Source organism: Somniosus microcephalus, chromosome 16 (genome assembly GCF_052327205.1).
Source record: "Somniosus microcephalus isolate GS21.2 chromosome 16, FLI_Smic_1.0, whole genome shotgun sequence".
Classification (NCBI taxonomy): domain Eukaryota; kingdom Metazoa; phylum Chordata; class Chondrichthyes; order Squaliformes; family Somniosidae; genus Somniosus; species Somniosus microcephalus.
In genome coordinates this window covers 109,225,739-109,252,795 of record NC_141002.1, presented here as the reverse complement: position 1 = coordinate 109,252,795, position 27,057 = coordinate 109,225,739, and the positions used below count along the sequence as shown (strand labels likewise).

Genomic DNA, 27,057 nt, shown 5'->3' with positions numbered 1-27,057 from the left:
CCTCATCTCAGTCCTAAATGGCCGACCCCTTATTCAGTGACTCCCCAGCCAGGGGAAACATCCTCCCAGCATCTACCCTGTCAAGCCCTGTATTTTGTATTTTTCAATGAGGTCACCTCTACATCTTCTAAACTCTAGAGAATATAGGCCTAGTCTGTCATTCTATAGCCTGAACAAGTCCCAGGAATAATGTAAATATAGATTTCCTCTTAAACGTTTCATGGAGTGTTAATAGAAACAAGAGTTATGTAATGATGTATAAAACTTTCAGGAAGCTACTTTAGAAGAAACCACTATTCGTTTATTGAGAAAGACACAGAAAATACGATTAAAGTAATAATGTACAATTTCGATTTGGTATAAATGTTTGAAATAGGAGATTAAAAATTGAGAGTACAATGAAGTTTGTTTCCCGCTATTTAATTGCAAAGTACCTAAAATAATTCAACACTTTTCGTGACAAGAGCAGGGATTAATATTGTGGAGAATGTTTGAGAGAAAAACATTAGAAGCGAAATTCGTAAATTAACATCTTTACATCACCATATTCGTAAACATTTCCAAGTCGGTCTGATGGTTCTCCTGTCCTGGAAAAAAGATGAATGTTTATTTCTGTTAAATCATAGCTTTTCCTGCTTTTTGTTTTTAATTCGGTGACACAAATTGTGTATATGTTTTTCTGCACTTGTGAATAAGTGCTGCATTTCTGACATGTTACATGGGGGGGGAGGGGGTGTTGGTTCAACAAGATCTTTGTATAATAGACCTGCTTAAAGCTGATTTTTGAGGAGTGGAATTGATTCATTTTTCAAAGTATTTTAAATAAAACAAATGATTTTTTTCTTTACAGGAGAGCGAACCGTGCTCCAGCCCTGACCGTTTATTCAAAATCATTTTTGTCGGTAATTCCAGTGTAGGGAAAAGCTCTGTTTTAAGACGACTTTGTGGCGATCGTTTTTGCCCTGGAATGTGCGCTACTGTTGGTACGTAAGGTGATGTCAGCTTTCGTCACGTAATATGGATTTATTTTACTGAAATTTACTTTATGAAGCTAATATCTGTTCCACCTGGGAATATTCTTCATCTTTGAACATTTCGTTCAAATCCCAACCAGTAGTAAGAGTTAGAAATGTGCTGGCAACAGAAACATTGCATTCTGCAACATTAGCAACTCATAATTCCTCCATGTGCTCATTAACCCAAAAGATGTGTTAAAATGGTGGAATCCATGTGAACGGTTTGTTGCTGATATCAGATGTCTATCAAAGGCTGATTTTAATTACATTTTCAATTGAATATAAACTTCTCCATAAAGTTACGGGAGGATCTAACTGAAGTGTTCAAAATGATGAAGCGTTTGCGAAGGTAAATAGCTAAATTATTTCCAGTGGTTGGTGAATCGGTAACAAGTGAACATAAACTTGGGATTCCTGTTGAAACTTCAGATGGGTAGAAGGGATTTTTTCACAGAGTAATTAGATTGTGGGACAGTTTCCTAGAACAATATGTCATGGATCCAACCAGGGAACAAGCTATTTTAGATCTTGTATTGTGTAATGAGACAGGGTTAATTAGCAATCTCATAGTAAAGGATCCTCTGGGACAGAGTGATCATAATATGATAGAATTTCACGTTAAGTTTGAGAGTGACTTGCCTAAGTCCGAAACTAGAGTCTTGAAATTAAATAAAGCCAATTACATAGGTATGAGGGGCAAGTTGGCTAAGGTAGATTGAAAAAATAGATTAAAAGGTATGGCGGTAGATAAGCAGTGGCTAGCATTTAAAGAAATATTTCATAATTCTCAACAAAAATACATTCCATTGAGAAACAAAAACTCCACGGGAAAGTGATCCAACCATGGCTAACTAAAGAAGTTAAGGATAGCATTAGATTGAAAGAAGAAGCTTATAATGTTGCAAAGAATAATAGTAAGCCTGAGGATTGGGAGAGTTTCAGAAACCAGAAAAGGTTGACCAAAAAATTGATAAGGGAAAAAATAGAATGGCCCAGAAATTCGGGTCGGAGGCTTCCCGTGGGTGCAAGCCCCCGACCTGCACTTACTTAGCGCGCCGGCCGTTGTGCTGTGGGCCCGCGTGGGATTCCAATCCTGGGCCTCCTCCAACTGCCGGCGCGCAGTGCTTGCGTATCCCAGGGGCGCAGTTAGTTCGAAGCATCCCCTGGGATCACGTGGGCCATGGAGAGCCAATCATAGCAGGGAATCTCTATTCATAGATTTGGCAGGAAGACCTGACAAATCTATGAATAGAGATCGGCCTCAAAACCTAACTAAAACTTCAAATAAAAAAAAATTTTAAATCACATTTTTAAAATAACTATAAATTACATAAAATAACTATTTTAAACAATAATTTAAATTTTTGAAAAAATGTATTACAGTTTTTAACAGGGCTAAAAATAAACTTACCTTTCTTTAAAGTATTTAAAAATAATAAACCTGTGTAAAAATTGTTTTAATTTTACTTAATTCACCACTTACCTTGTTAAAAGCAGGCCTTGCGACTGCTTTTTAAACGTGCAGCTGCTGGAGACTTACCCTCCCGGAGAAACCTGCAAAAAAAAACGGAAGTTCCAGGCATACGCGCTGCCTCTCCGGCGCAAGCGTTCGACCTGTGAACCCCTTCCTTCAGGGGAACGGAAGTTCCGGTTTCCAGCGCATGCGCAGTGCATGCACGAAACCGACACTTTCGTTGGCCTTACGCGTGAGTACCCAGCGCGTACTCACCCGTGGGGATCTGAATTTCTGGCCCATTATGAGAGAAAACTAGCAAGAAATATAAAAGCAGATTTATGAACAGGAAATCGTGTTTGACAAGTCTATAAGAGTATTTTGAGGTGGTAGCTAGCAGAACAGATAAGGGGGAACCAGTGAATGTGGTGTATTTGGATTTTCAGAATGCATTCGATAAGGTGCCACACAAGAGGTTATTGAACAAAATTAGGGCTCATGGGATTGGGGGCAATATACTAGCATGGATTGAGGATTGGTTAACGGACCGAAAACAGAAAGTAGGAATAAACGGGTCATTTTCGGGTTGGCAGGCTGTAAGTAGTGGGATACCGCAAGGATCAGTGCTTGGGCCTCAGCTATTCACAATCTACATAGAAACATAGAAGATAGGAGCAGGAGTAGGCCATTCGGCCCTTCGAGCCTGCTCCACCATTCAATGAGAGCATGGCTGATCATCCAAATTCAGTACCCTGTCCCTGCTTTCTCCCCATCTCCCATCAATGATTTGGATGAGGGGACCAAATGTAATATATCCAAGTTTGCTGATGATACAAAGCTGGGTGGGAATGCAAGTTGTGAGGAGGATGCAAGGAGGCTTCAAGGGGATATAGACAGGCTAAGTGAGTGGGAAAGAACATGGCAAATAGAATATAATATGGAGAAATGTGAAGTTATCCACTTTGGTAGGAAAAATAGAAAAGCAGATTATTTTTTAAATGGTGAGAGATTGGGAAATGTTGGTGTTCAGAGGGACCTGGGTGTCCTTGTACACGAATCACTGAAAGTTAACATGCAGGTACAGCAAGCAATTAGGAAAGCAAATGGTATGTTGGCCTTTATTACAAGAGAATTTGAATACATAGGAATAGGAGGATAGAGCAGATGAATACGTGGCTAAAGAGTTGGTGCAGGAGGGAGGGCTTTAGTTTCCTGGATCACTGGGTCTGCTTCTGGGGAAGGTGCGACCTGTACAAGTTGGACGGGTTGCACCTGAACCAGAACGGGACCAACGTCCTTGCGGGGAGGTTTGCTAGTACTGTTGGGGGTATTTTAAACTAACTTGGCAGAGGGATGGGATACGGAGTGGAGCTATAGTAGGGGGTGATGCACAGACAAATATAGAGGAAAAAATAAGTCAGCCTGGAAGGCAGAGCAAATATGTAACGGCACAAGGGAGTATGGCAAGGCTGGATGACATTTATTTTAATGCAAGGAGTCTTGCGAGTAAGGCAGATAAATTGAAGGTGTTGATGAACACATGGGAGTATGATACTGTTGCTATCACAGAGACATGGTTGAGGGAGGGCAGGACTGGCAGCTCAATATTCCGGGATTTAGAATCTTCAGGCGAGACAGAGGGGGGTGTAAAAGAGCAGGGGGTGTCACAATATTAATCAAGGAGTCAATTACTGCTGTAAGGAGGGATGATATCTTAGCAGGTTCCTCTAATGAGGCCAAATGGGTAGAACTTAAAAACAAAAAGGAGGCAAGCACTTTGCTGGGAGTGTACTATAGGCCCCCAAACAGTCAGGGGGGAGATAGAGGAACAGATATGTAGGCAAATCTCAGAGAAGTGTAGAAATAATAGGGTAATAATAGTAGGGGATTTCAACTTCCCCTATATTAACTGGGATAGTCAGAGTGTGAAAGGCTTAGAGGGTGCAGAATTCTTAAAGTGCATCCAGGAGAGCTTTTTGAGCCAGCATGTAGAAAGTCCAACAAGAGAGGGGGCGGTACTGGACCTAATTCTAGGGAATGTGGCCGGGCAAGTGGTAGAAGTGTCAGTAGGAGAGCATTTTGATGACAGTGACCATAATTCGGTGAGATTTAAGGTAGTCATGGAAAAGGACAAAGATGGACCGGAAATAAAGGTTCTAAATTGGGGGAAGGCTGATTTTAATTTGATAAAGCAGGATCTGGCCAAAGTGGTCTGGGATCAGCTACTTGTAGGAAAATCTACATCAGAGCAGTGGGAGACTTTCAGAAAGGAAATAGAGAGAGTACAGCGTCAACATGTTCCCGTAAAGGTCAAGGGTGGGACCAACAAGTCCAGGGAACCCTGGATGTCAAGGGATATACAAGAATGGATTAGGAAAAAAAGGGAGGCTTTTGGCAGATACAAAGGACTAAAAACAGTGGAAGCCCTAAAGGAGTATAGAAAGTGCAGGGGGGTACTTAAAAAAAAAAAATTAGGAGAGCGAAGAGGGGGCATGAAAAAACACTGGCGGGCAAAATAAAGGAAAATCCCAAGGTGTTTTATAAGTATATTAAGGGCAAGAGGATAACCAGGGAAAGAGTAGGGCCCATTAGGGACCAAAGTGGCAATCTGTGTGTAGAGCCAGAAGATGTAGGTGAGGTTTTAAATGAATATTTTGCATCTGTGTTCACTATGGAGAAGGACGATGTAGGCATAGAAATCAGGCAGGGGGATTGTGATATACTTGATCAAATTAGTATTGAGAGGGAGGAGGTACTAGCGGTTTTAGCGGGCTTAAAAGTGGATAAACCGCCCCCCCGCCCCCCGGCCCAGACGAGATGTATCCCAGGCTGCGCTGTGAGGCAAGGGGGGAGATTGCAGGGGCTCAGACACAAATTTTCAGAACCTCTCTGGCCACAGGGGAGGTGCCAGAGGACTGGAGGACAGCTAACGTAGTACCATTATTCAAGAAGGGTAGTAGGGATTGTTGTGTATGTAATATGTGTGCTACTTTGAACCTATGGACAGGACTGCACTACTTGTAGGGCGTAGTGATACGCAGTACCACTCCTGGCCATAGGGGTATAAATAGTACTGTGGGTACTGATCTCCCCTCAGTTCCCGCCTGTGGGCATGAAGTAAAGACCTACGTGCAGTCCCTACCTCCAACCAGTAAAGACCTGTTTGAGTTATACGTTTAAGTCTTTGTGTTAATTGTTCAATACAATACACATACTTAACACTGGCGACGAGTCGGTTCGAACCCTGCGGCAGTTATTCCACGGCGGCTTCGTCCAAAGACAGGACGTTGAAGAGAGGTTTCAATCCTCAACACCCCACTCAAAACTGAAGGGCAGGAGAAATCCTGACAGCTTCCAGCGACTGGAAGCGACAGGCATTAGGACCCTGAAGCCTCCATAACCTCGTGGGTAAGCCGAGCAGCGTTGGCTGCAAAGACAGGGCCACCGATCGGGAGATAAGGGCGATCGCAATCCCTGATAAGAGCCGCGGTGAAACGCGCGAGCGGGTAAGCCAGAGCCCGGGAGGGAGCGAGCAAGAGCCACGCGAGCGGGTGAGCCAGAGGCCGGGAGCCGCTTCAAGTGCGAGGCGCAGCGCGGGCCAGCGATCGGGACCAAAGATAAGGGCCGCACTCGGACTGAAAGGCGCGGCGGCTGCAGAAGCTCAAGGTGCGAGAGCCGCGGTGCACAGCGCGGGCTATCGATCGCACAGAAGATAAGGGCCGAGAGCCGCTTCGGTCGGGAGCCACTTCGCGATCCAGCGATCGCATCCGCTGATAAGGGCCGCACTCGGGCGATCGCGGCGAAGATAAGGGCCGCACTCGGGGGCTGAAGGGAGACGGTGTCGGGGGACGGGTGAAGACCGCCAAGCGCGGGAAAACCGCCATTTTGTGGGCGGAGGACGACGGCAAGAGCGGGAAGCCGCCATCTTTGATAACAAGTAAAGAAAATAAAATCTGAGAAATTGCAAATCTACAATGCCTAAACACGGGAATATTAGCACCTTTGATAGTGACCTCGAAGATTGGGCCATATATGTTGAAAGAGTAAAAAGTTATTGTAAGGCCAATAAAATTCGTGACCAAGATAAAGCTCTAACATTATTAAATTTAATGGGTGCGAAGACATACGGGCAATTGAAACACCTGTTATCACCAGATGAACCGGCGGATAAGACGTTCGATGAGATTGTTACTGTCCTGAAAGATCATCTAAACCCCACGCCGCTGATGCTAGCGGAACGATTTAAATTTTACGACAGAAGGCAGCTACAGCATGAAAGCAATGCTGAATATTTGCTGGAATTGCGTAAATTAGCGAAATATTGCCAGTTTGGAACGGGACTGACAGATGCACTACGAGACAAATTTGTGTGTGGTTTATTTAAACAGGATACACAAAAGCGACTGCTCGAGGAGAATGAGCTGACGCTTGAGAAAGCGGTCACTATGGCAGCAGCACACGAAGCCGCAGCGAGAGGCACGGCAGTAATGCAGCTACGGTCACCGGAGCTCAGTGCACACAAATTGGGTGTGAGTTCTGGCAAATGTTATCGTTGTGGAAAGACAACGCATGATCAGAACCAGTGTTGGTTTAAAAACCAAGAATGTAGAACTTGTGGTAGGCTTGGACATATAGCTAGAGTATGCAGGTCAGGGAAGAAGACCAGCAACAAGAAGTCACCGCAAGGAAAATACGCAAAGGTACACAAGGTGACCGAACAGGAGTCCGATTCAGACGCTAGCAGTAATGAACTGGCTAGCTTAAGCTGTAATGAACTGGCTAGCTTAAGAGTACTCAACGCTGGTAAGGGTGCAGACCTCCAGACAATTTGGGTCACTCTTCAGATAGAAGGAGTCCAAGTAAAACTGGAATTGGACACTGGATCGGCATTGACGGTCATAAATAAGAAAGATTACGGAAAGTTATTCCAACATATTCCCCTACAGGATACGGGGATTATATTGAAAACATACACAGGGCAAAGAGTGTACCCCATCGGGAAAATAGAGGTTGCAGTGGTCCACAAGGGCGAAGACAGTCAAATAATGGACTTATATGTGATATCTGAAGGAGGCCCTCCACTACTAGGACGGGAGTGGATTAGGAAAATGAATATGGACTGGCATTTCCTACAAACAATAACGAGTGAGAACTCGGTGAAGATAGTCGGCCCAGACTCTGGAACGGATGATGGTAAGCCCAACTCAGGTGCAAAAGACAAAGTTTCAGCACAGAATTCCACTGAGCAACAACAACATAGTTTAACTGTGGATTCTGAGTCTGGCAAGTCTACTGATGTGCCCATTTCTGAGGGACACCAGGCTCAAACTCAACTCCATTTCAAACTACAACAGCAATTAGAACAAATGCTTCGCCGTTTTGAGCAAGAGTTGAATGCAACGAAAGAGTTCTTTGATATAGAGTTGGAGAATCTGGAAAGACAACAGAAGCAGCTGATGGAGAAAATGGAGCAGGAGCACACAAAACGTCTGATGTCAGAGGAGTTAACGGTCAGCCAACTCCTGCATATGCTGAAGGACAGGACTCTGAAATGGGAAAAACTTGAACACGCACTTCAATATTCAAACGAAAGGGGTTCGGAGCTCTCAAAGGTTATTGGAAGAGCTGAGGTGGCAACACAGACTGAGATGACTGCAACAGAGCAGCCCTTGGATGCCAAAAGTACGCTGACCACGTCAACGTAGAACAACAGACCGCTGAAACAGCTGCTCCGGTAGAGGGATTGAATAGTCCGATCAATCAATCTCCAAAAGAAGTTGAAGTAGTAAAATCTCAAATGAGGTCATTAGTAAACGACTTGCTGAAAGCCCAGAAAAAGCTGGATGAAGAGGTACGCATGAAGAAGTCTCTTCAGGAAAGATGTCTGGACTTGGAACAAAAGCTGGCTAACGCCCAGCTGGGTATGGAGGAAATAGAAGACCCTCTCGCTGGCCTAGATCAGGACGACACCGAATATTACTATGTCCTGTCCTGCCCAACTTGTAACTTCGACTCCCACCATACAGAAATCATGGAGGAGCACCGAAAGTCTACGGAACATCGGGAGAAGGTGGCTCTACTACGGAAAAAGGAGGGAGAGAAGGAGGAACTGCGCATGCAGCTGGCAGCTGGCAGCTGACAGTGGAGCCCAGAGAGTCTCCAAGAAGCAGAAAAGGAAAAGTCGAAACAGAAGATGACCCATCTGAACCATTATTACCTCTACCAGATCACACACGTGGTCCCTCCGAACGGAGCCAATTCAGTTTGGAAGTTCAAACTGTTAAATCCATGGAAGGACTATTAAAGGAGTCACTCCAGCAACGTGAACCGACTACACCACAGAGATTGAATCTGTGAACTGTTTTCCGCAGAGACTGAATCTGTGATCTCTTTTGACATGAAGTTATCTATGTATCTATGTTATTCTGTTATGTAAACCTGAAGTTATATATGTATATATGTTATTACGTTATGTTAAATGGGGAGATGACTGTAAAGCTAAGAAGGGAGGAATGTTGTGTATGTAATATGTGTGCTACTTTGAACCTATGGACAGGACTGCACTACTTGTAGGGCGTAGTGATACGCAGTACCACTCCTGGCCATAGGGGTATAAATAGTACTGTGGGTACTGATCTCCCCTCAGTTCCCGCCTGTGGGCATGAAGTAAAGACCTACGTGCAGTCCCTACCTCCAACCAGTAAAGACCTGTTTGAGTTATACGTTTAAGTCTTTGTGTTAATTGTTCAATACAATACACATACTTAACAGGGATAAACCAGGGAATTAAAGGCCAGTGAGCATAACATCAGTGGTAGGGAAATTATTGGAAAAAATTCTGAGGGACAGAATTAGTCTCCACTTGGAGAGGCAAGGATTAATCAAGGATAGTCAGCATAGCTTTGTCAGGGGGAGATCATGTCTAACCAATATTGAATTTTTCGAGGGGGTGACTAGGTGTGTGGATGAGGGTAGTGCAGTTGATGTAGTCTACATGGACTTCAGTAAGGCTTTTGACAAAGTCCCGCATGGGAGACTGGTCAAGAAGGTAAGAGTCCATGGGATCCAGGGCAGTTTGGCACATTGGATCCAAAATTGGCTTAGTGGCAGGAGGCAGAGGGTGATGGTCGAAGGTTGTTTTTGTGACTGGAAGCCTGTGTCCAGTGGTGTACCGCAGGGATCGGTGCTGGGTCCTTTGCTGTTTGTAGTGTACATTAATGATTTAGATACAAATGTAGGAGGTATGATCAGTAACACGATGACACGAAAATTGGTGGAGTGGTAAATAGCGAGGAGGGAAGCCTCAGGCTACAGGATAATATAGATGGGTTGGTTAGATGGGCAGAACAGTGGCAAATGGAATTTAACCCTGAAAAGTGTGAGGTGATGCATTTTGGGAGGACTAACAAGACAAGGGAATACACAATGAATGGTAGGACCCTAGGAAGGACAGAGGATCAGAGGGACCTTGGTGTGCATGTACATAGATCCCTGAAGGCAGCAGGACAGGTGGATAAGGTGGTTCAAAAGGCATATGGGATACTTGCCTTCATTAGCCGAGGCATAGAATATAAGAGCAGGGAGGTTATGATGGAGCTGTACAAAATGCTAGTTAGGCCACAGCTGGAATACTGTGTGCAGTTCTGGTCGCCACACTATAGGAAGGCTTTAATTGCATTGGAGAGGGTGCAGAGGAGGTTCACCAGGATGTTACCTGGGCTGGAGCTCTTCAGCTATGAAGAGAGATTGGACAGGCTGGGGTTTTCCTTAGAGCAGAGAAGGCTGAGGGGGGACCGGATTGAGGTGTACAAAATTATGAGGGGCATAGATAGGGTAGATAGAAAAGAACTCTTCCCCTTATTAGAGGGGTCAATAACCAGGGGGGCATAGTTTCAAGGTAAGGGGCAGGAGATTTAGAGGGGATTTGAGGAAAAACTTTTTCACCCAGAGGGTGGTTGGAATCTGGAACTCACTGCCTGAAAAGGTGGTAGAGGCAGGAACCCTCACAACATTCAAGAAGCATTTCGATGAGCACTTGAAATGCCATAGCATACAAGGCTACGGACCAAGTGCTGGAAAATGGGATTAGAATAGACAGGGCTTGATGGCCGGCACGGACACGATGGGCCAAAGGGCCTCTTTCTGTGCTGTATACCTCTATGACAAGAGTAAAGTCATCTTACTGCAGTTATATAGGGCCCGGGTGAGACCACACCTGGAGTATTGTGTACCGTTTTGGTCTCCTTGCCTAAGGAAAGATATACTTGCCATAGAGGGAGTGCATCGAAAGTTCACCAGACTGGTTCCTGGGATGGGGGGGATTGTTCTATGAGGAGAGATTGAGTAGACTAGGCCTATATTCTCTAGAGTTTAGAAGAATGAGAGGTGATCTCATTGAAACATACAAAATTCTTACAGGGCTTGACAGGGTCGATGCAGGGAGGATGTTTCCCCTGGCTGGGGAGTCTAGAACCAGGGGTCACAGTCTCAAAATAAGGGGTTGGCCATTTAGGACTGAGATGAGGAGAAATTTCTTCACTCAGAGGGTGGTGAATCTTTGGAATTCTCTACCCCAGAGGGCTGTGGAGGCTCAGTCGTTGAGTATATTCAAGACTGAGATCGATAGATTTTTGAATATTCAGGGAATCAAGGGATATGGGGATAGTGCAGGAAAGTGGAGATGAGGTAGAAGATCAGCCATGATCTTATTGAATAGCAGAGCAGGTTCAAAGTGCCAAATGGCCGACTCCTGCTCCTATTTCAGATTTAGTAAATTAACTGGAGTTAAATGCCACAGCTGTTTTGGTGGGATTTGAACTAGTGTTAATCATTAGGCCAAGTTTCTGGATTACTAGCCCAGTAACATAACCACTATGCTACCATACTGCCTCCATACGGGATACTTTCCTTTATTAGCTGAGGCATAGAATACAAGAGCAGGATAAAACTGTATAAAACACTGGTTAGGCCACAGCTAGAGTACTGCGTGCAGTTCTGGTCACCGCATTACAGGAAAGATGTGATTGCACTAGAGAGGGTACAGAGGAGATTTACGAGGATGTTGCCAGGACTGGAGAATTTTAGCTACGAGGAAAGATTGGAGAGGCTGGGGTTGTTTTCTTTTGAACAGAGGATGCTGAGGAGAGACTTGATTGCGGTGTATAAAATTATGAGGGGCCTCGATAGAGTGGATAGGAAGGATCTATTTCCTTTAGCTGAGAGGTCAATAACCAGGAGGCACAGATATAAAGTAATTGGCTGAAGGATTAGCGGAAAGTTGAGGGGAATTTTTTTCACCCAGAGGTTGGTGGGGGTCTGGAACTTGCTGCCTGAAAGGGTGGTAGGGGCAGAAACTCGCATCACATTTAAAAAGTACTTGGATATGCACTTGATGTGCTGTAACCTACAGGGCTACAGGCCTAGAGCTGGACAGTGGGACTAGGCTGGTGAACTCTTTTTTGGCCGGCACAGACACGATGGGCCGAATGGCCTCCTTCTGTGCTGTAAATTTCTATGATTCTATGAGGCAGGTTCCCATGTGGTGAAACGGGATTGGAGGAGGCAGGTTCCCATGTGGTGAAATGGGATTGGAGGAGGTGAGTTCCCGTGTGGTGAAACGGGATTGGAGGAGGCAGGTTCCCATGTGGTGAAATGGGATTGGACGAGGCAGGTTCCCATGTGGTGAAATGGGATTGGAGGAGGCAGGTTCCCATGTGGTGAAATGGGATTGGAGGAGGCAGGTTCCCATGTGGTGAAATGGGATTGGAGGAGGTGAGTTCCCGTGTGGTGAAACGGGATTGGAGGAGGTGAGTTCCCATGTGGTGAAACGGGATTGGAGGAGGTGAGTTCCCATGTGGTGAAACGGGATTGGAGGAGGCAGGTTCCCATGTGGTGAAACGGGATTGGAGGAGGCAGGTTCCCATGTGGTGAAACGGGATTGGAGGAGGCAGGTTCCCATGTGGTGAAACGGGATTGGAGGAGGTGAGTTCCCATGTGGTGAAACGGGATTGGAGGAGGCAGGTTCCCATGTGGTGAAACGGGATTGGAGGAGGCGAGTTCCCGTGTGGTGAAACGGGATTGGAGGAGGCAGGTTCCCATGTGGTGAAATGGGATTGGAGGAGGTGAGTTCCCGTGTGGTGAAACGGGATTGGAGGAGGCAGGTTCCCGTGTGGTGAAACGGGATTGGAGGAGGCAGGTTCCCGTGTGGTGAAATGGGATTGGAGGAGGCAGGTTCCCATGTGGTGAAACGGGATTGGAGGAGGTGAGTTCCCATGTGGTGAAACGGGATTGGAGGAGGCAGGTTCCCATGTGGTGAAACGGGATTGGAGGAGGCGAGTTCCCGTGTGGTGAAACGGGATTGGAGGAGGCAGGTTCCCATGTGGTGAAATGGGATTGGAGGAGGTGAGTTCCCGTGTGGTGAAACGGGATTGGAGGAGGCAGGTTCCCGTGTGGTGAAACGGGATTGGAGGAGGCAGGTTCCCGTGTGGTGAAACGGGATTGGAGGAGGCAGGTTCCCGTGTGGTGAAATGGGATTGGAGGAGGCAGGTTCCCATGTGGTGAAATGGGATTGGAGGAGGTGAGTTCCCATGTGGTGAAACGGGATTGGAGGAGGCAGGTTCCCATGTGGTGAAACGGGATTGGAGGAGGCGAGTTCCCGTGTGGTGAAACGGGATTGGAGGAGGTGAGTTCCCGTGTGGTGAAACGGGATTGGAGGAGGCAGGTTCCCATGTGGTGAAACGGGATTGGAGGAGGCGAGTTCCCGTGTGGTGAAACGGGATTGGAGGAGGCCGGTTCCCGTGTGGTGAAACGGGATTGGAGGAGGCAGGTTCCCGTGTGGTGAAACGGGATTGGAGGAGGCGAGTTCCCGTGTGGTGAAACGGGATTGGAGGAGGTGAGTTCCCGTGTGGTGAAACGGGATTGGAGGAGGCGAGTTCCCGTGTGGTGAAACGGGATTGGAGGAGGCCGGTTCCCGTGTGGTGAAACGGGTTTGGAGGAGGCGAGTTCCCGTGTGGTGAAACGGGATTGGAGGAGGCGAGTTCCCGTGTGGTGAAACGGGATTGGAGGAGGCGAGTTCCCGTGTGGTGAAACGGGATTGGAGGAGGCAGGTTCCCGTGTGGTGAAATGGGTTCTTTCGGTGCCCGAATTTCTAGGATCACGATTAACTAGACACAGTCCCAACAGGTTAATTATTACAAGTTGATAGTGAACCACTTTCATTGTCTTTATCCCTGTGGAATGTACCAGAATTTGAATTCTAACCAGTGATGGCACAAATTAAAGTGTTGTCCGTCCACAACCCTGAAAACTCCCTTAGCAACAGCAATTTGCATTGATATAGCGCCTTTAACATAGGAAAACATTAGCAAGGGGACATTTTTTAAGACATAAAAGCTGCAACATTCCTGTGGCCTGACGGGGCAGAAACAGACATCTGGCAGGGTGGAGATGGGGACGGGGCGGGGCGGGGCTTGTGGATGGGGCGGGGCTTGTGGTGGATGGGGCGGGGCTTGTGGTGGACAGGGCGGGGCTTGTGGGGGCAGGGCTTGTGGTGGATGAGGCGGGGCTTGTGGTGGATGAGGCCAGGCTGGGCGGGGCTTGTGGTGGACGGGGCGGGGCTTGTGGTGGATGAGGCCAGGCTGGGCAGGGCTTGTGGTGGATGGGGCCAGGCTGGGCGGAGCTTGTGGTGGACGGGGCGGGGCTTGTGGTGGACGGGGCGGGGCTTGTGGTGGGTGAGGCTGGGCGGGGCTTGTGGTGGACGGGGCGGGGCTTGTGGTGGGTGGGGCTTGTGGTGGGCGGGGCTTGGGCCAGTACTGGGTCACCCTGCACCCACTACCTTTTCAAGCTTCACAAACTTCTGTAATATCCAGGGATGGTGATGAATATCAGCTGATGAGACTGAGTGTGACAATATCTGGTTTGTGGGGTATCGCTCCAGCCTGGACACAAGGCCCCGGGTATTCGTGGCACGTCTTTGCAGAGTCGCTTAGCCGGGATTGTTCAGATCCGCTGCCTCCCTTGTTGCTGATGAGCTGATCGGATATCTCTCTTGCTTTGTGTTCTATGAAGATTGCATCACTTCTCAGGGCATTAAAACCAACCACATATTGTGGGACTGGAGTCAGGTGTAGGCCGGGCCACTGGTGGAATGGTTTCTGCCTCAACCAATCCTTGTAGGTGAGATTGAGGGCAAAGGTCAGGCAGATGTTTGTAGCGAGAAAATTGCTTCTAAATAGTAAATTCATTTTAACAAATTATATAAATTATACTCCATGTGCAAACACCTGTATTATACATTGTTTATAAACGCTTCTATATAAAAATTGTTTTTACTTCCAGGTATAGATTATCATGTGAAAACTGTAAATGTTGATAACAGTCTGGTGGCTCTTCAACTCTGGGACACTGCAGGACAGGAACGGTAGGTTAATGGCGAGTTAATCTTATTGTGGGCACTTCATAAAGGAGTCATGTAGTCTGCATGTCTATAGGCTAGAATAATGTTTTTACTACATAGAATATTGTTTAACGGTTATCATTCTATCAGAATTTATTGCCCATCTCTAGGTGCCCTGAGAAGGTGGTGAGATTCCTTCCGTAGCTGCTCAGTAACTGGTTAGATCACTTCAGAGAGCATCAAGAGTTAACCACACAGTGTGGGACTGGGGTTACGTGTAGGGCAGACTAGGTAAGGACGGCAGGTTTCCTCCCCTGATGAGCAACTAGTTGGGGTTTAATGGTCATTTTTGTCGTGTTGACCACCAATTATCAGATTTATTGAACTGAGTTGTGCAACTAGCTGTGATAGGCTATAACCATTACCCTTCCGTATGTGCTGCCTCGACACAGAAACAGACCCTCACAAACTCCATTAAATCCAATACCCGCAAATTACCTACACGGGTGAATCCTTAAATAACTTACTGCTTCCTTTTTCTTGGTGTGAGGACAGAACAATTCTGAATCTTGCAGACTTGCGTCTGGGACGTGTCGATATGCATCTGGACCCACCTGAAGACCGCCTACTTCCACCTCTGTAACATCGCCCATCTCCACCCCCCGCCTCAGCTCATCTGCTGCTGAAACCCTCACCCCTGCCTTTGTTACCTCCAGACTCGACTATTCCAATGTTCTCCTGGTCAGCCTCCCACGTTCTACCCGACATAAACTTCAGCTCATCAAAAACTCTGCTGCCCCATATCCTAACTCGCACCGAGTCCCATTCATCCATTACCCCTGTGCTCGCTGATCTACATTGGCACCCAGTCCGGCAACACCTCGCCCCCTCCCTATCTCTGTAACCTCCTCCAGCCCTACAACCCTCTAAAGATCTCTGTGCTCCTCTAATTCTGCCCTCCTGAGCATCCCCGATTTAATCGCTCCACCATTGGCGGCCGTGCCTTCAGCTGCCAAGGCCCTAAGCTCTGGAATTCCCTCCCTAAACCTTTCCGCCTCTCTTTCCTCCTTTTAAAACGCTTCTTAAAACCTACCTCTTTGACCCTTATGTGGCTCAGTGTCAAATTTTGTTTGATAATCACTCCTGTGAAGCGCCTTGGGACGTTTTACTATGTTAAGGATGCTATATAAATGCAAGTTGTTTTCTTGTAACAATGCGTCTGGACCAGTAGATGAGAGTCTGGGACTTAGTTAGTTTACTTAGCTTTATGACACTGCATGATTGCCAATCTATCAGAGAATGGCGCGTGACTGCATTACAGTAATATCCATCAGTGGTTTAATGTTGACACATGGGAATGTATTTTGATTTAATTTTTAAGTATATTTTGTGAATTTAAAAATGGCAAAACAGCAAATTTGATGTTTATGAAGATAATTTTTTAAAATAAACTTTTCAAATCTTTCAAATTGGGGGTGTTTGTTGTTAAAACCTTCAGTGCGATGACTTGTTTAATGTTGCAGGTTTCGCAGTATTACGAAGCAGTTCTTCCGTAAGGCCGATGGAGTTGTTCTGATCTACGACATCACAGCTGCGATGAGCTTTAGCGCCGTTCGGCAGTGGCTGGAGAGCGTGCAGGTTCCGTGACTAGATTCTCTCATACTTTGTGACAACACAGATTCTGCAAATCGTTGTGTAGCATGGTGCCAAATTTAGCTAAATTTTGTAATTTTTTCTTCCCTCTTTAGTGTTGTTTTATCTATTTAGTAACTTTTCACGTCAGCAAAGTCACCGTTACTGAGGCAAACAAACTCTTTCGCTTTAAGATAAAGTGTTGTGTGAATCACAAAGTTTGGTGCCTTTCCTTGGAGATCTGTGCCTGAAATAGTTATTGACAAATTGGCACCAAATCGCACGGTGCAACGTGAGCACAGCAGACAACCCCACGAGAGAGTGTGAGCACAGCAGACAACCCCACGAGAGAGTGTGAGCACAGCACACAACCCCACGAGAGAGTGGGAGCACAGCACACAACCCCACGAGAGAGTGTGAGCACAGCAGACAACCCCACGAGAGAGTGAGCACAGCAGACAACCCCAAGAGAGAGTGTGAGCACAGCACACAGCCCCACGAGAGAGTGTGAGCACAGCACACAACCCCACGAGAGAGTGAGAGCACAGCAGACAACCCCAAGAGAGAGTGTGAGCACAGCACACAGCCCCACGAGAGAGTGTGAGCACAGCACACAACCCCACGAGAGAGTGGGAGCACAGCACACAACCCCACGAGAGAGTGGGAGCACAGCACACAACCCCACGAGAGAGTGGGAGCACAGCACACAACCCCACGAGAGAGTGTGAGCACAGCACACAACCCCACGAGAGAGTGTGAGCACAGCACACAACCCCACGAGAGAGTGAGCACAGCAGACAACCCCACGAGAGTGTGTGAGCACAGCAGACAACCCCACGAGAGAGTGTGAGCACAGCAGACAACCCCACGAGAGAGTGTGAGCACAGCACACAACCCCACGAGAGAGTGTGAGCACAGCAGACAACCCCACGAGAGAGTGTGAGCACAGCAGACAACCCCAAGAGAGAGTGTGAGCGCAGCACACAACCCCACGAGAGAGTGAGAGCACAGCACACAACCCCACGAGAGAGTGTGAGCACAGCACACAACCCCACGAGAGAGTGAGCACAGCAGACAACCCCACGAGAGAGTGAGCACAGCAGACAACCCCACGAGAGAGTGTGAGCACAGCACACAACCCCACGAGAGAGTGTGAGCACAGCACACAAACCCTAGAGAGAGAGAGAGAGAGAGCACAGCACACAAACCCACGAGAGAGTGTGAGCACAGCACACAACCCCACGAGAGAGTGTGAGCACAGCACACAACCCCACGAGAGAGAGAGAGCACAGCACACAAACCCACGAGAGAGTGTGAGCACAGCACACAACCCCACGAGAGAGTGTGAGCACAGCAGACAACCCCACGAGAGAGTGTGAGCACAACACACAACCCCACGAGAGAGTGTGAGCACAGCACACAACCCCACGAGAGAGTGTGAGCACAGCACACAACCCCACGAGAGAGTGAGCACAGCAGACAACCCCACGAGAGAGTGAGCACAGCAGACAACCCCACGAGAGAGTGTGAGCACAGCACACAACCCCACGAGAGAGTGTGAGCACAGCAGACAACCCCACGAGAGAGTGTACCCCACGAGAGAGTGTGAGCACAGCACACAACCCCACGAGAGTGTGAGCACAGCACACAACCGCACGAGAGAGTGTGAGCACAGCACACAACCTCACAAGAGTGTGAGCACAGCACACAAACCCACAAGAGAGTGTGAGCACAGCAGACAACCCCACGAGAGAGTGTGAGCACAGCACACAAACCCACGAGAGAGTGTGAGCACAGCACACAACCCCACGAGAGAGTGTGAGCACAGCACACAACCCCACGAGAGAGTGTGAGCACAGCACACAACCCCACGAGAGAGAGTGAGCACAACACACAACCCCACGAGAGAGTGTGAGCACAGCACACAACCCCACGAGAGAGTGTGAGCACAGCACACAACCCCACGAGAGAGAGTGAGCACAGCACACAACCCCACGAGAGAGTGAGCACAGCACACAACCCCACGAGAGAGAGTGAGCACAGCACACAACCCCACGAGAGTGTGAGCACAGCACACAACCCCACGAGAGAGAGTGAGCACAGCACACAACCCCATGAGAGAGAGTGAGCACAGCACACAACCCCATGAGAGAGTGTGAGCACAGCACACAACCCCACGAGAGTGTGAGCACAGCACACAACCCCACGAGAGAGTGTGAGCAGAGCACACAACCCCACGAGGGAGTGTGAGCACAGCACACAACCCCACGAGAGAGTGTGAGCACAGCACACAACTCCACGAGAGAGTGTGAGCACAGCACACAACCCCACGAGAGAGAGTGAGCACAGCACACAACCCCATGAGAGAGTGTGAGCACAGCACACAACCCCACGAGAGAGTGTGAGCACAGCACACAACCCCACGAGAGAGAGTGAGCACAGCACACAACCCCACGAGAGAGTGAGCACAGCACACAACCCCACGAGAGAGTGAGCACAGCACACAACCCCACGAGAGAGAGTAAGCACAGCACACAACCCCACGAGAGTGTGAGCACAGCACACAACCCCACGAGAGAGAGTGAGCACAGCACACAACCCCATGAGAGAGTGTGAGCACAGCACACAACCCCACGAGAGAGTGAGCACAGCACACAACCCCACGAGAGAGAGTGAGCACAGCACACAACCCCACGAGAGTGTGTGAGCAAAGCACACAACCCCACGAGAGAGTGTGAGCACAGCACACAACCCCACGAGAGTGTGATCTCTGCTTCTGATACTGAGCCCAGAATGAGGGTGTATGAACAAAAGAACTTGCATTTATATAGCGCGTTTCACGGCCTTAGGATGTCCCGAAGTGCTTTACAGCCAACGAAATATTTCTGAAGCGTAGTCACTGTATAAAATCCACTCTTAATTGCACCATTTTCTAACTGGCAAAAATTCACCTCTCTGAATAGAGAAGGACTCTTTTTAGGATATTCAGTTATGGGGTACAGAGAAGGATATTCAGTTATTGGGGTACAGAGAAGGATATTCAGTTATTGGGGTACAGAGAACGATATTCAGTTATTGGGGCACAGAGAAGGATATTCAGTTATTGGGGTACAGAGAAGGATATTCAGTTATTGGGGTACAGAGAAGGATATTCAGTTATTGGGGTACAGGAAGGATATTCAGTTATTGGGGTACAGAGAAGGAGATTCAGTTATTCGGGTACAGAGAAGGATATTCAGTTATTGGGGTACAGAGAAGGATATTCAGTTACTGGGGTACAGAGAAGGCTATTCAGTTATTGGGGTACAGAGAAGGATATTCAGTAGTTGGGGTACAGAGAAGGATATTCAGTTATTGGGGTACAGAGAAGGATATTCAGTTATTGGGGTACAGAGAAGGATATTCAGTTATTGGGGTACAAAGAAGGATATTCAGTTAATGGGGTACAGGGAAGGATATTCAGTTATTGGGGTACAGAGAAGGATATTCAGTTACTGGGGTACAGAGAAGGATATTCAGTTATTGGGGTACAGAGAAAGATATTCAGTTATTGGGGTACAGAGAAGGATATTCAGTTACTGGGGTACAGAGAAGGATATTCAGTTGTTGGGGTACAGAGAAGGATATTCAGTTAATGGGGTACAAGGAAGGATATTCAGTTATTGGGGTACAGAGAAGGATAATCAGTTATTGGGGTACAGAGAAGGATATTCAGTTACTGGGGTACAGAGAAGGGCTACACGTTAATCCCAGAATTGAAGGGAATGACGTGTGAGGAAAGATTGGCGACCCTGGGTCTTTTCTCTCTTGAAAAGAGACTGAGTGGGAAAATGATAGAAATGTTTAAATTAATGAAAGATTTGGATAAATTGGATCCAAGTAAGATTTTCTGTCGTGTTCAGAATTTAAGCACAAGTCATACTTACAAGTTATGGACAACAAAAGCAAATAGGAAATGCAGGAGGAACTTTCTTACTAAAAGGGCGGTGAGTGTGTGGAACAGATTACTGGCATGGGGGTGGAACAAGAAACATTAACGGGAAGAAGGAACCGGACAACGGATTCAGGGTTATTAGAAATGCACCAAGGGAACACTGTGGATAGGAGGGCTCGATGGGCCGAAGGGAACACTGTGGATAGGAGGGCTCGATGGGCCAAAGGGAACACTCTGGATAGGAGGGGTCGATGGGCTGAAGGGAACACTGTGGATAGGGCTCGATGGGCTGAAGGGAACAGTGTGGGTAGGAGGGCTAGATGGGCTGAAGGGAACACTGTGGATAGGAGGGGTAGATGGGCTGAAGGGAATAGTGTGGGTAGGAGGGCTCGATGGGCTGAAGGGAACAGTGTGGGTAGGAGGGCTCGATGGGCTGAAGGGAACAGTGTGGGTAGGAGGGCTCGATGGGCCGAAGGGAACAGTGTGGGTAGGAGGGCTCGGTGGGCCGAAGGGAACAGTGTGGGTAGGAGGGCTCGATGGGCCGAAGGGAACAGTGTGGGTAGGAGGGCTCGATGGGCCGAAGGGAACAGTGTGGGTAGGAGGGCTCGATGGGCCGAAGGGAACAGTGTGGGTAGGAGGGCTCGATGGGCTGAAGGGAACACTGTGGGTAGGAGGGCTCGATGGGCCGAAGGGAACAGTGTGGGTAGGGGGGCTCGATGGGCCGAAGGGAACAGTGTGGGTAGGAGGGCTCGATGGGCCGAAGGGAACAGTGTGGGTAGGAGGGCTCGATGGGCCGAAGGGAACAGTGTGGGTAGGAGGGCTCGATGGGCCGAAGGTGACTGGTTTGGGCAGAGGCATCTGATGTCTGTATCCGTTCAGCAATATTCAGAGTGAGGCTGGATGCTGGGAGCTGTATTAGTTTATGGAGCTGTTTAAGATGTGATGCGGAGTCTTGTGTTCACAGGAGGGAGCAGGGCCTGAGGTTTTAATCCTGCTCCTGGCCAATAAATCTGATCTGGAAAGTGAGCGTCAGGTTGCTTGTGAAGAGGGGCAGCGATTGGCTAAGGTTTGTATTCCAAGAGCTATATTACTAACTCTTTAAAACATCTATAATTTAAAGGTTTCAAAATATTTTTGCCAAAATCAAAAGGGCCGCCTGAGGAATGGGAGAATCCCAGACATTTACAGTAAGTCTGGGAGTGACCATAGTGCAGGAACTGAGCCCAACACAAAAACTGGCTCAATGACTCGCTCCCAGTGTAAAGGAGCATCGATGAACTCTGCAAAACCCACAGGCAGCTCACTGAAGAGAAAGGTTCCGTTGACAATTCAAGGTGGGAGTCGTGTTAATGACACTAATTTTTAACTTAAAAGTAATGTAATTTTTCAAACTGCAACATTTACTACAAATACACTTTAAAAATTGAAGAAATGAATCCCAACCCATGTTCGTTGTGTTTAATCCAAAGTCTGTTCTTCCTCCCCTCAGAAACTCCCTCCTCAATCCACTAAAAATCTTCCATTTCCAGAGTGGCTGCCCGACACCGTCAATATTCAATGGAAAGTTTCTAACATCCACTCTCCAGATAGGTGAAGATATTATCCCAAGAATTCACTCCATTACTTGGCTTCTAAACCCTGTACAAACCGTGCGATCGGGCAGTGGTTTACCACAACTTGCATTTATATAGCACTTTTAATGTAGAAAGACGTCCCAAGGCGCTTCACTGCTGCCACCAGCAGGAGCTGTCCGTTTCTCAGCTCCTCCGCACTTGTGATATGATACTGATCTTCTGGGACATTTTTTTAACAATACTAACTATAGCACCTGATCATTTCCATCAAAGTCACCATTGAAAACAGACTGGACAATTTCTGTGTGATTGCTGCATGTTTGTGAAGAATCTGCTACTTCCCATTCTGTGCTGTTTTCTGTGAAAGCGAGATCTGTTTTCTGAATATTGTGTTTGAAAGGAATGAGACATTAATTTACTGGAGGTAAAACATTTGCCTCTTTTAAAACTGTCTAATGTACATTGCATTCCTCCCCATCCCCAGTAAAGTGCAGGAAAACGCAAGGTTGATCTGACACAATACCTGCCCCATTGCACAGTTATCCTGAGGCTCAAACTCATAAATCAAATCCCATCACTAATCATCCTGACATTACTGAGGTTACATTAAGGGAAATGCCAGAAAGCGTATTAAAACCCAGATCAGGTTCCTATCAGTCAGTTGCTCCTCCCCCCAAAAAGCCTTTTTTAATCCCAAACAGCTTTATCTTTCTTTAAAGCATCAAATGCAGAGTTATCAAATTCCTCCTGAAAATTCCAATAAATTTATATCCACTGAGAGAGGCCTCCTCTACTAATCCAAAATTAATTGACAAATTGGCATAGGGACAAACAGATTAGAAGGTTAAATACCTGGCTGAAAGAGTGGTGTGGGCGGCAGGGGTTTCGATTCATGGGGCACTGGCAGCAGTACTGGGGTAAGAGTGAGCTGTTCTGCTGGGACAGGATTCACTTAAATCGGACTGGGACCAGTGTCCTGGCGAATCGAATAACTAGGGCAATAGGTAGGGCTTTAAACGAATGTTTCAGGGGGGCTGGCGGGCACGGTTGAGAGGATTCAGGAAAGGGTAAATTCAAAAGCAGTAAGAGAAATGTCAAGGCTGTAGAGCAGAGTAGTGCTTTGGGTAAAAATAAGCAGAGTGGGTCAGGAAGGGACAGAGAGAGTAACAAAGGTAAGAGGGTGTTATTGACTAAAGTGACATCAGGGAAAATAGAAAAAAGTTAAAGCTGAAGGCAGTTTATCTGAATGCGCAAAGCATTTGCAACCAAATTGATGAATTAATAGCACAGATAGAAATAAATGGGTTTGATCTAAAAGTCATTACAGAGACAGGCTGCAGAGTGGCCAAAGTTGGGAACTAAATATTCCAGGATACTTGACTTTTAGAAGAGATAGGCAGAATGGAAAAGAAGAAGGGGTAGCCCTGATAATAAAGAATGGGATAAAGACAGTAGAGAGAAAGGATCTTAGCTCCGAAAATCAAGATGTAGAATCATAGCAAAATACTGCAGATGTTGGAAATCCGAAATAACAACAGAAAATGCTGGAAAAACTCAGCAGGTCAGGCAACATCCGTGGAGAGAAATTTGAGTTGACGTTTCGGGTTGGACCCTTCTTCAAAACTGGAAAGAAAAGAAACTAGATCGGAGCCTAATCCCAGCCTATTACCATCTCGTCTAGCTTCTAATCTCTTTTACTTCTTTTGTTTCTTTTATTCTTTTGTCCGATCGCAGCCCTGCCTCCGATCTAGTTTCTTTCCAGTTTTGAAGAAGGGTCCAACCCGAAACGTCAACTCAAATTTCTCTCCACGGATGTTGCCTGACCTGCTGAGTTTTTCCAGCATTTTCTGTTGTTATTTAAGATGTAGAATCAGTTTGGGTGGAGCTAAGAAACAAGAAGGAGCAGGAAACATTGGTTGGATTAGTTTATAGGTCCCATAACAGTCGTTGTAATGTAGGGCAGAGTATAAATCAGGAAATTAGAGATGCATGTAACAAGAGTAATACAGTAATCATGGGGGACTTTAATTTTCATATAGACTGAGCAAACCAAATTTGCAGTAAGTAACAGTGCAGAGGACGAGTTCATCAAATGCATTCAAGATAGTTTTCTAGATCAGTAAGTCGAGGAACTAACTAGGGAACAGGCTATTTTAGATCTAGTATTGTGCAATGAGACAGGGTTAATTAATAACTTTGTAGTAAAGGAGCCTCTGGGGAGCAGTGATCATATTGGCCCGGATTTTCCAGGGGCTATGACCGCGTGCGCACCCGTAAGTGCTTCGCAAGTTCTGGGTTTATGCACGGGCTGCTTGACAGATCCTCCGCATGTGCAGGAAATGGACGTCCGCTGGCGGAGAGTTACTGCCCAGCAAATGTCCAGGAAACTTACGCCTGGTAAAAGCAAGCGTGTAAAGCCTCCTTTTACCAGCGTAAGGGTGAAAATAACATGTTAACTTTCAAAAACCTGTAAAATAAGTTTGTTATTTTTGGCCCCTTAAAAAATGTTTGCATTTATTTTTCAAAAAATTAAATTTTTGTTTTAAATATTTAATGAAATTGTATTTTAATTAATTTTAAACAGGTAATGATTTTTTTAAGGTTGTATACATGTGGTTTTTGGGTGATTCCTATTAAGCTTATGGGGAGTCCGTACGTAAATGGAATCCCCTTTCTGATTGGTTGAGCCGGCCCACGTGATCCCAGGGTCGCTTGCGAACTACATGCGCCCCTGGGATACGTGGGCCTCTGCACAAGCCTACGCGTAGAAGCCCAGGAGCGCGAGTCTCCGTGGATCCAGGGCCATCAGGTAGGTGTGTAGATTTATTGCAGTTTGGAGGCATCCGCCCGCAGGAAGCCTCCGACCGCAAATGCAGGCCCAATATGATAGAATTTTACGTTGAGCATGAGAAGGCTTTAGTTAAGTCCGAAACTAGAAGCTTAAATCTGAACAAAGCAAACTACGTAGGTATGAGGGGTAAGTTGGCTAAGGTAGATTGGGAAACTAGATTAAAAGATATGACAGTAGATTAGCAACGGCTAGCATTTAAAGAAACAATTCATAATTCACAACGAATATACATTCCCTTAAGGAATAAGAACCCCACGGGAAAAATAGTCCAACCATGGCTGACAAGAGAAGTTAAAGCTAGTATTAGATTAAAGGAAGAGGCTTATAATATTGCCAACTAGAGTAGTAAGCCTGAGGATTGGGAGGATTTTAGAATTCAGCAAGGGATGGCCAAGAAATTGATAGTGAGTAAATAGAATGTGAGAGTAAACTAGCAAGAGACATAAAAATAGATTGTAAAGGCTTCTATAGGTATGTTAAACAGAAGAGATTAGTGAAAGTAAACATGGGTCCCTTACAGGCAGAGCCAGGAGAAATTATAATGGGGAATAAGGAAATGGAAGAGACATTAAACAAATACTTTGTAATTGTCTTCACAGAAGAAGACACAAAAAATATTTCGGAAATAGTGGGAAACCAAGGGTCTAGTGAGAATGGGGAACTTAAAGTAATTAGTGTTAGTAAAGAAATAGTACTGGAGAAATGAATGGCACTAAAAGCCGACCCACTATCAACATCCTGGGGGTTACCATTGATCAGAAACTGAACTGGACCAGCCATATAAATACTGTGGCTACAAGAGCAGGCCAGAGGCTGGGAATTCTGCGGCGAGTGTCTCACCTCCCGACTCCCCAAAGCCTTTCCACCATCTACAAGGCACAAGTCAGGAGTGTGATGGAATACTCTCCACTTGCCTGGATGAGTGCAGCTGCAACAACACTCAAGAAGCTCGACACCATTCAGGATAAAGTAGCCCGCTTGATTGGCACTCCATCCACCTTCAACATTCACTCCCTCCACCACCGGCGCACTGTGGCTGCAGTGTGTACCATCTACAAGATGCACTGCAGCAACTCGCCAAAGCTCCTTCAACAGCACCTTCCAAACCCGCGACTTCTACCACTTAGAAGGACAAGGGCAGCAGACGCATGGGAACATCACCACCTACAAGTTCCCCTCCAAGCCACACACCATCCTGACTTGGACCTGTATCGCCGTTCCTTCACTGTCGCTGGGCCAAAATCCTGGAACTTCCTTCCTGACAGCATTGTGGGTGTACCTACACCATATGGACTGCAGTGGTTCAAGAAGGCGGCTCACCACCATCTTCTCAAGGGCAATTAGGGATGGGCACTAAATGCAGGCCTAGCCAGCGACGCCCACATCCCATCAATGAATTTTTTTTTTAATGTTTTTTAAATCCTCTGGACCTGATGTCCTACATCCTAGGGTTTTAAAAAAGGTGGCTACAGAGATGGCGGATGAATTGGTTTTGATCTTCCTGTATTCCCTAGATTCTAGAAAGGTCCCTGCGGATTGGAAGGTAGCAAATGTAACACCACTATTTAAGAAAGGAGGGAGAAAGAAAATGCGAAACTACAGACCAGTTAGCCTGACATCAGTAGTAGGGAAAATTGCTAGAATCTATTATTAGGGACATGGAACAGGGCACTTAGAAAATCATATGATTGGGCAGAGTCAACACGAATTTATGAAATGTTTGACAAATCTAGTAGAGATTTTTGAGGTTGTAACTAGCATGATAGATAAGGGGGAACCAGTGAATGAAGTGTATTTGGATTTTCAGAAGGCATTCGATAAGGTGGCACACAAGAGGTTATTACACAAAAATAGGACTCATGGGATTGAGAGTAATATATTAGCATGGATTGAGGATTGGTTAATGGACAGAAAACAGAGTAGGAATAAACAGGTCATTTTCGGGTTGGCAGGCTGTAACTAGTGGGGTACCGCAAGGATCAGTGCTCGGGCCTCAGCTATTCACAATCTACATCAATGATTTGGATGAGGGGACCAAATGTAATATATCCAAGTTTGCTGATGATACAAAGCTGGGTGGGAATGTAAGTTGTGAGGAGGATGCAAGGAGGCTTCAAGGGGGTATAGACAGGCTAAGTGAGTGGGCAAGAACATGGCAAATGGAATATAATGTGGAGAAATGTGAAGTTATCCACTTTGGTAG

General features: G+C 46.6%; 1 protein-coding gene across 2 annotated transcripts in view; it reads left to right on the top strand.

Moving 5' to 3' along the window:
- cracr2aa (calcium release activated channel regulator 2Aa) overlaps positions 1 to 27,057 on the top strand; it is a 147,085-nt gene that overhangs the window by 104,469 nt on the left and 15,559 nt on the right. The window contains exons 13-16 of one of the 2 annotated variants that reach the window (XM_086009722.1): positions 851 to 983; positions 14,806 to 14,887; positions 16,387 to 16,501; positions 21,394 to 21,495. In XM_086009722.1, the coding sequence (XP_085865848.1) occupies positions 851 to 983; positions 14,806 to 14,887; positions 16,387 to 16,501; positions 21,394 to 21,495 (432 nt within the window). Of the gene's footprint in view, positions 1 to 850; positions 984 to 14,805; positions 14,888 to 16,386; positions 16,502 to 21,393; positions 21,496 to 21,549; positions 21,811 to 27,057 lie in introns of those variants that run through there. The other variant, XM_086009723.1, reaches the window with a different exon arrangement.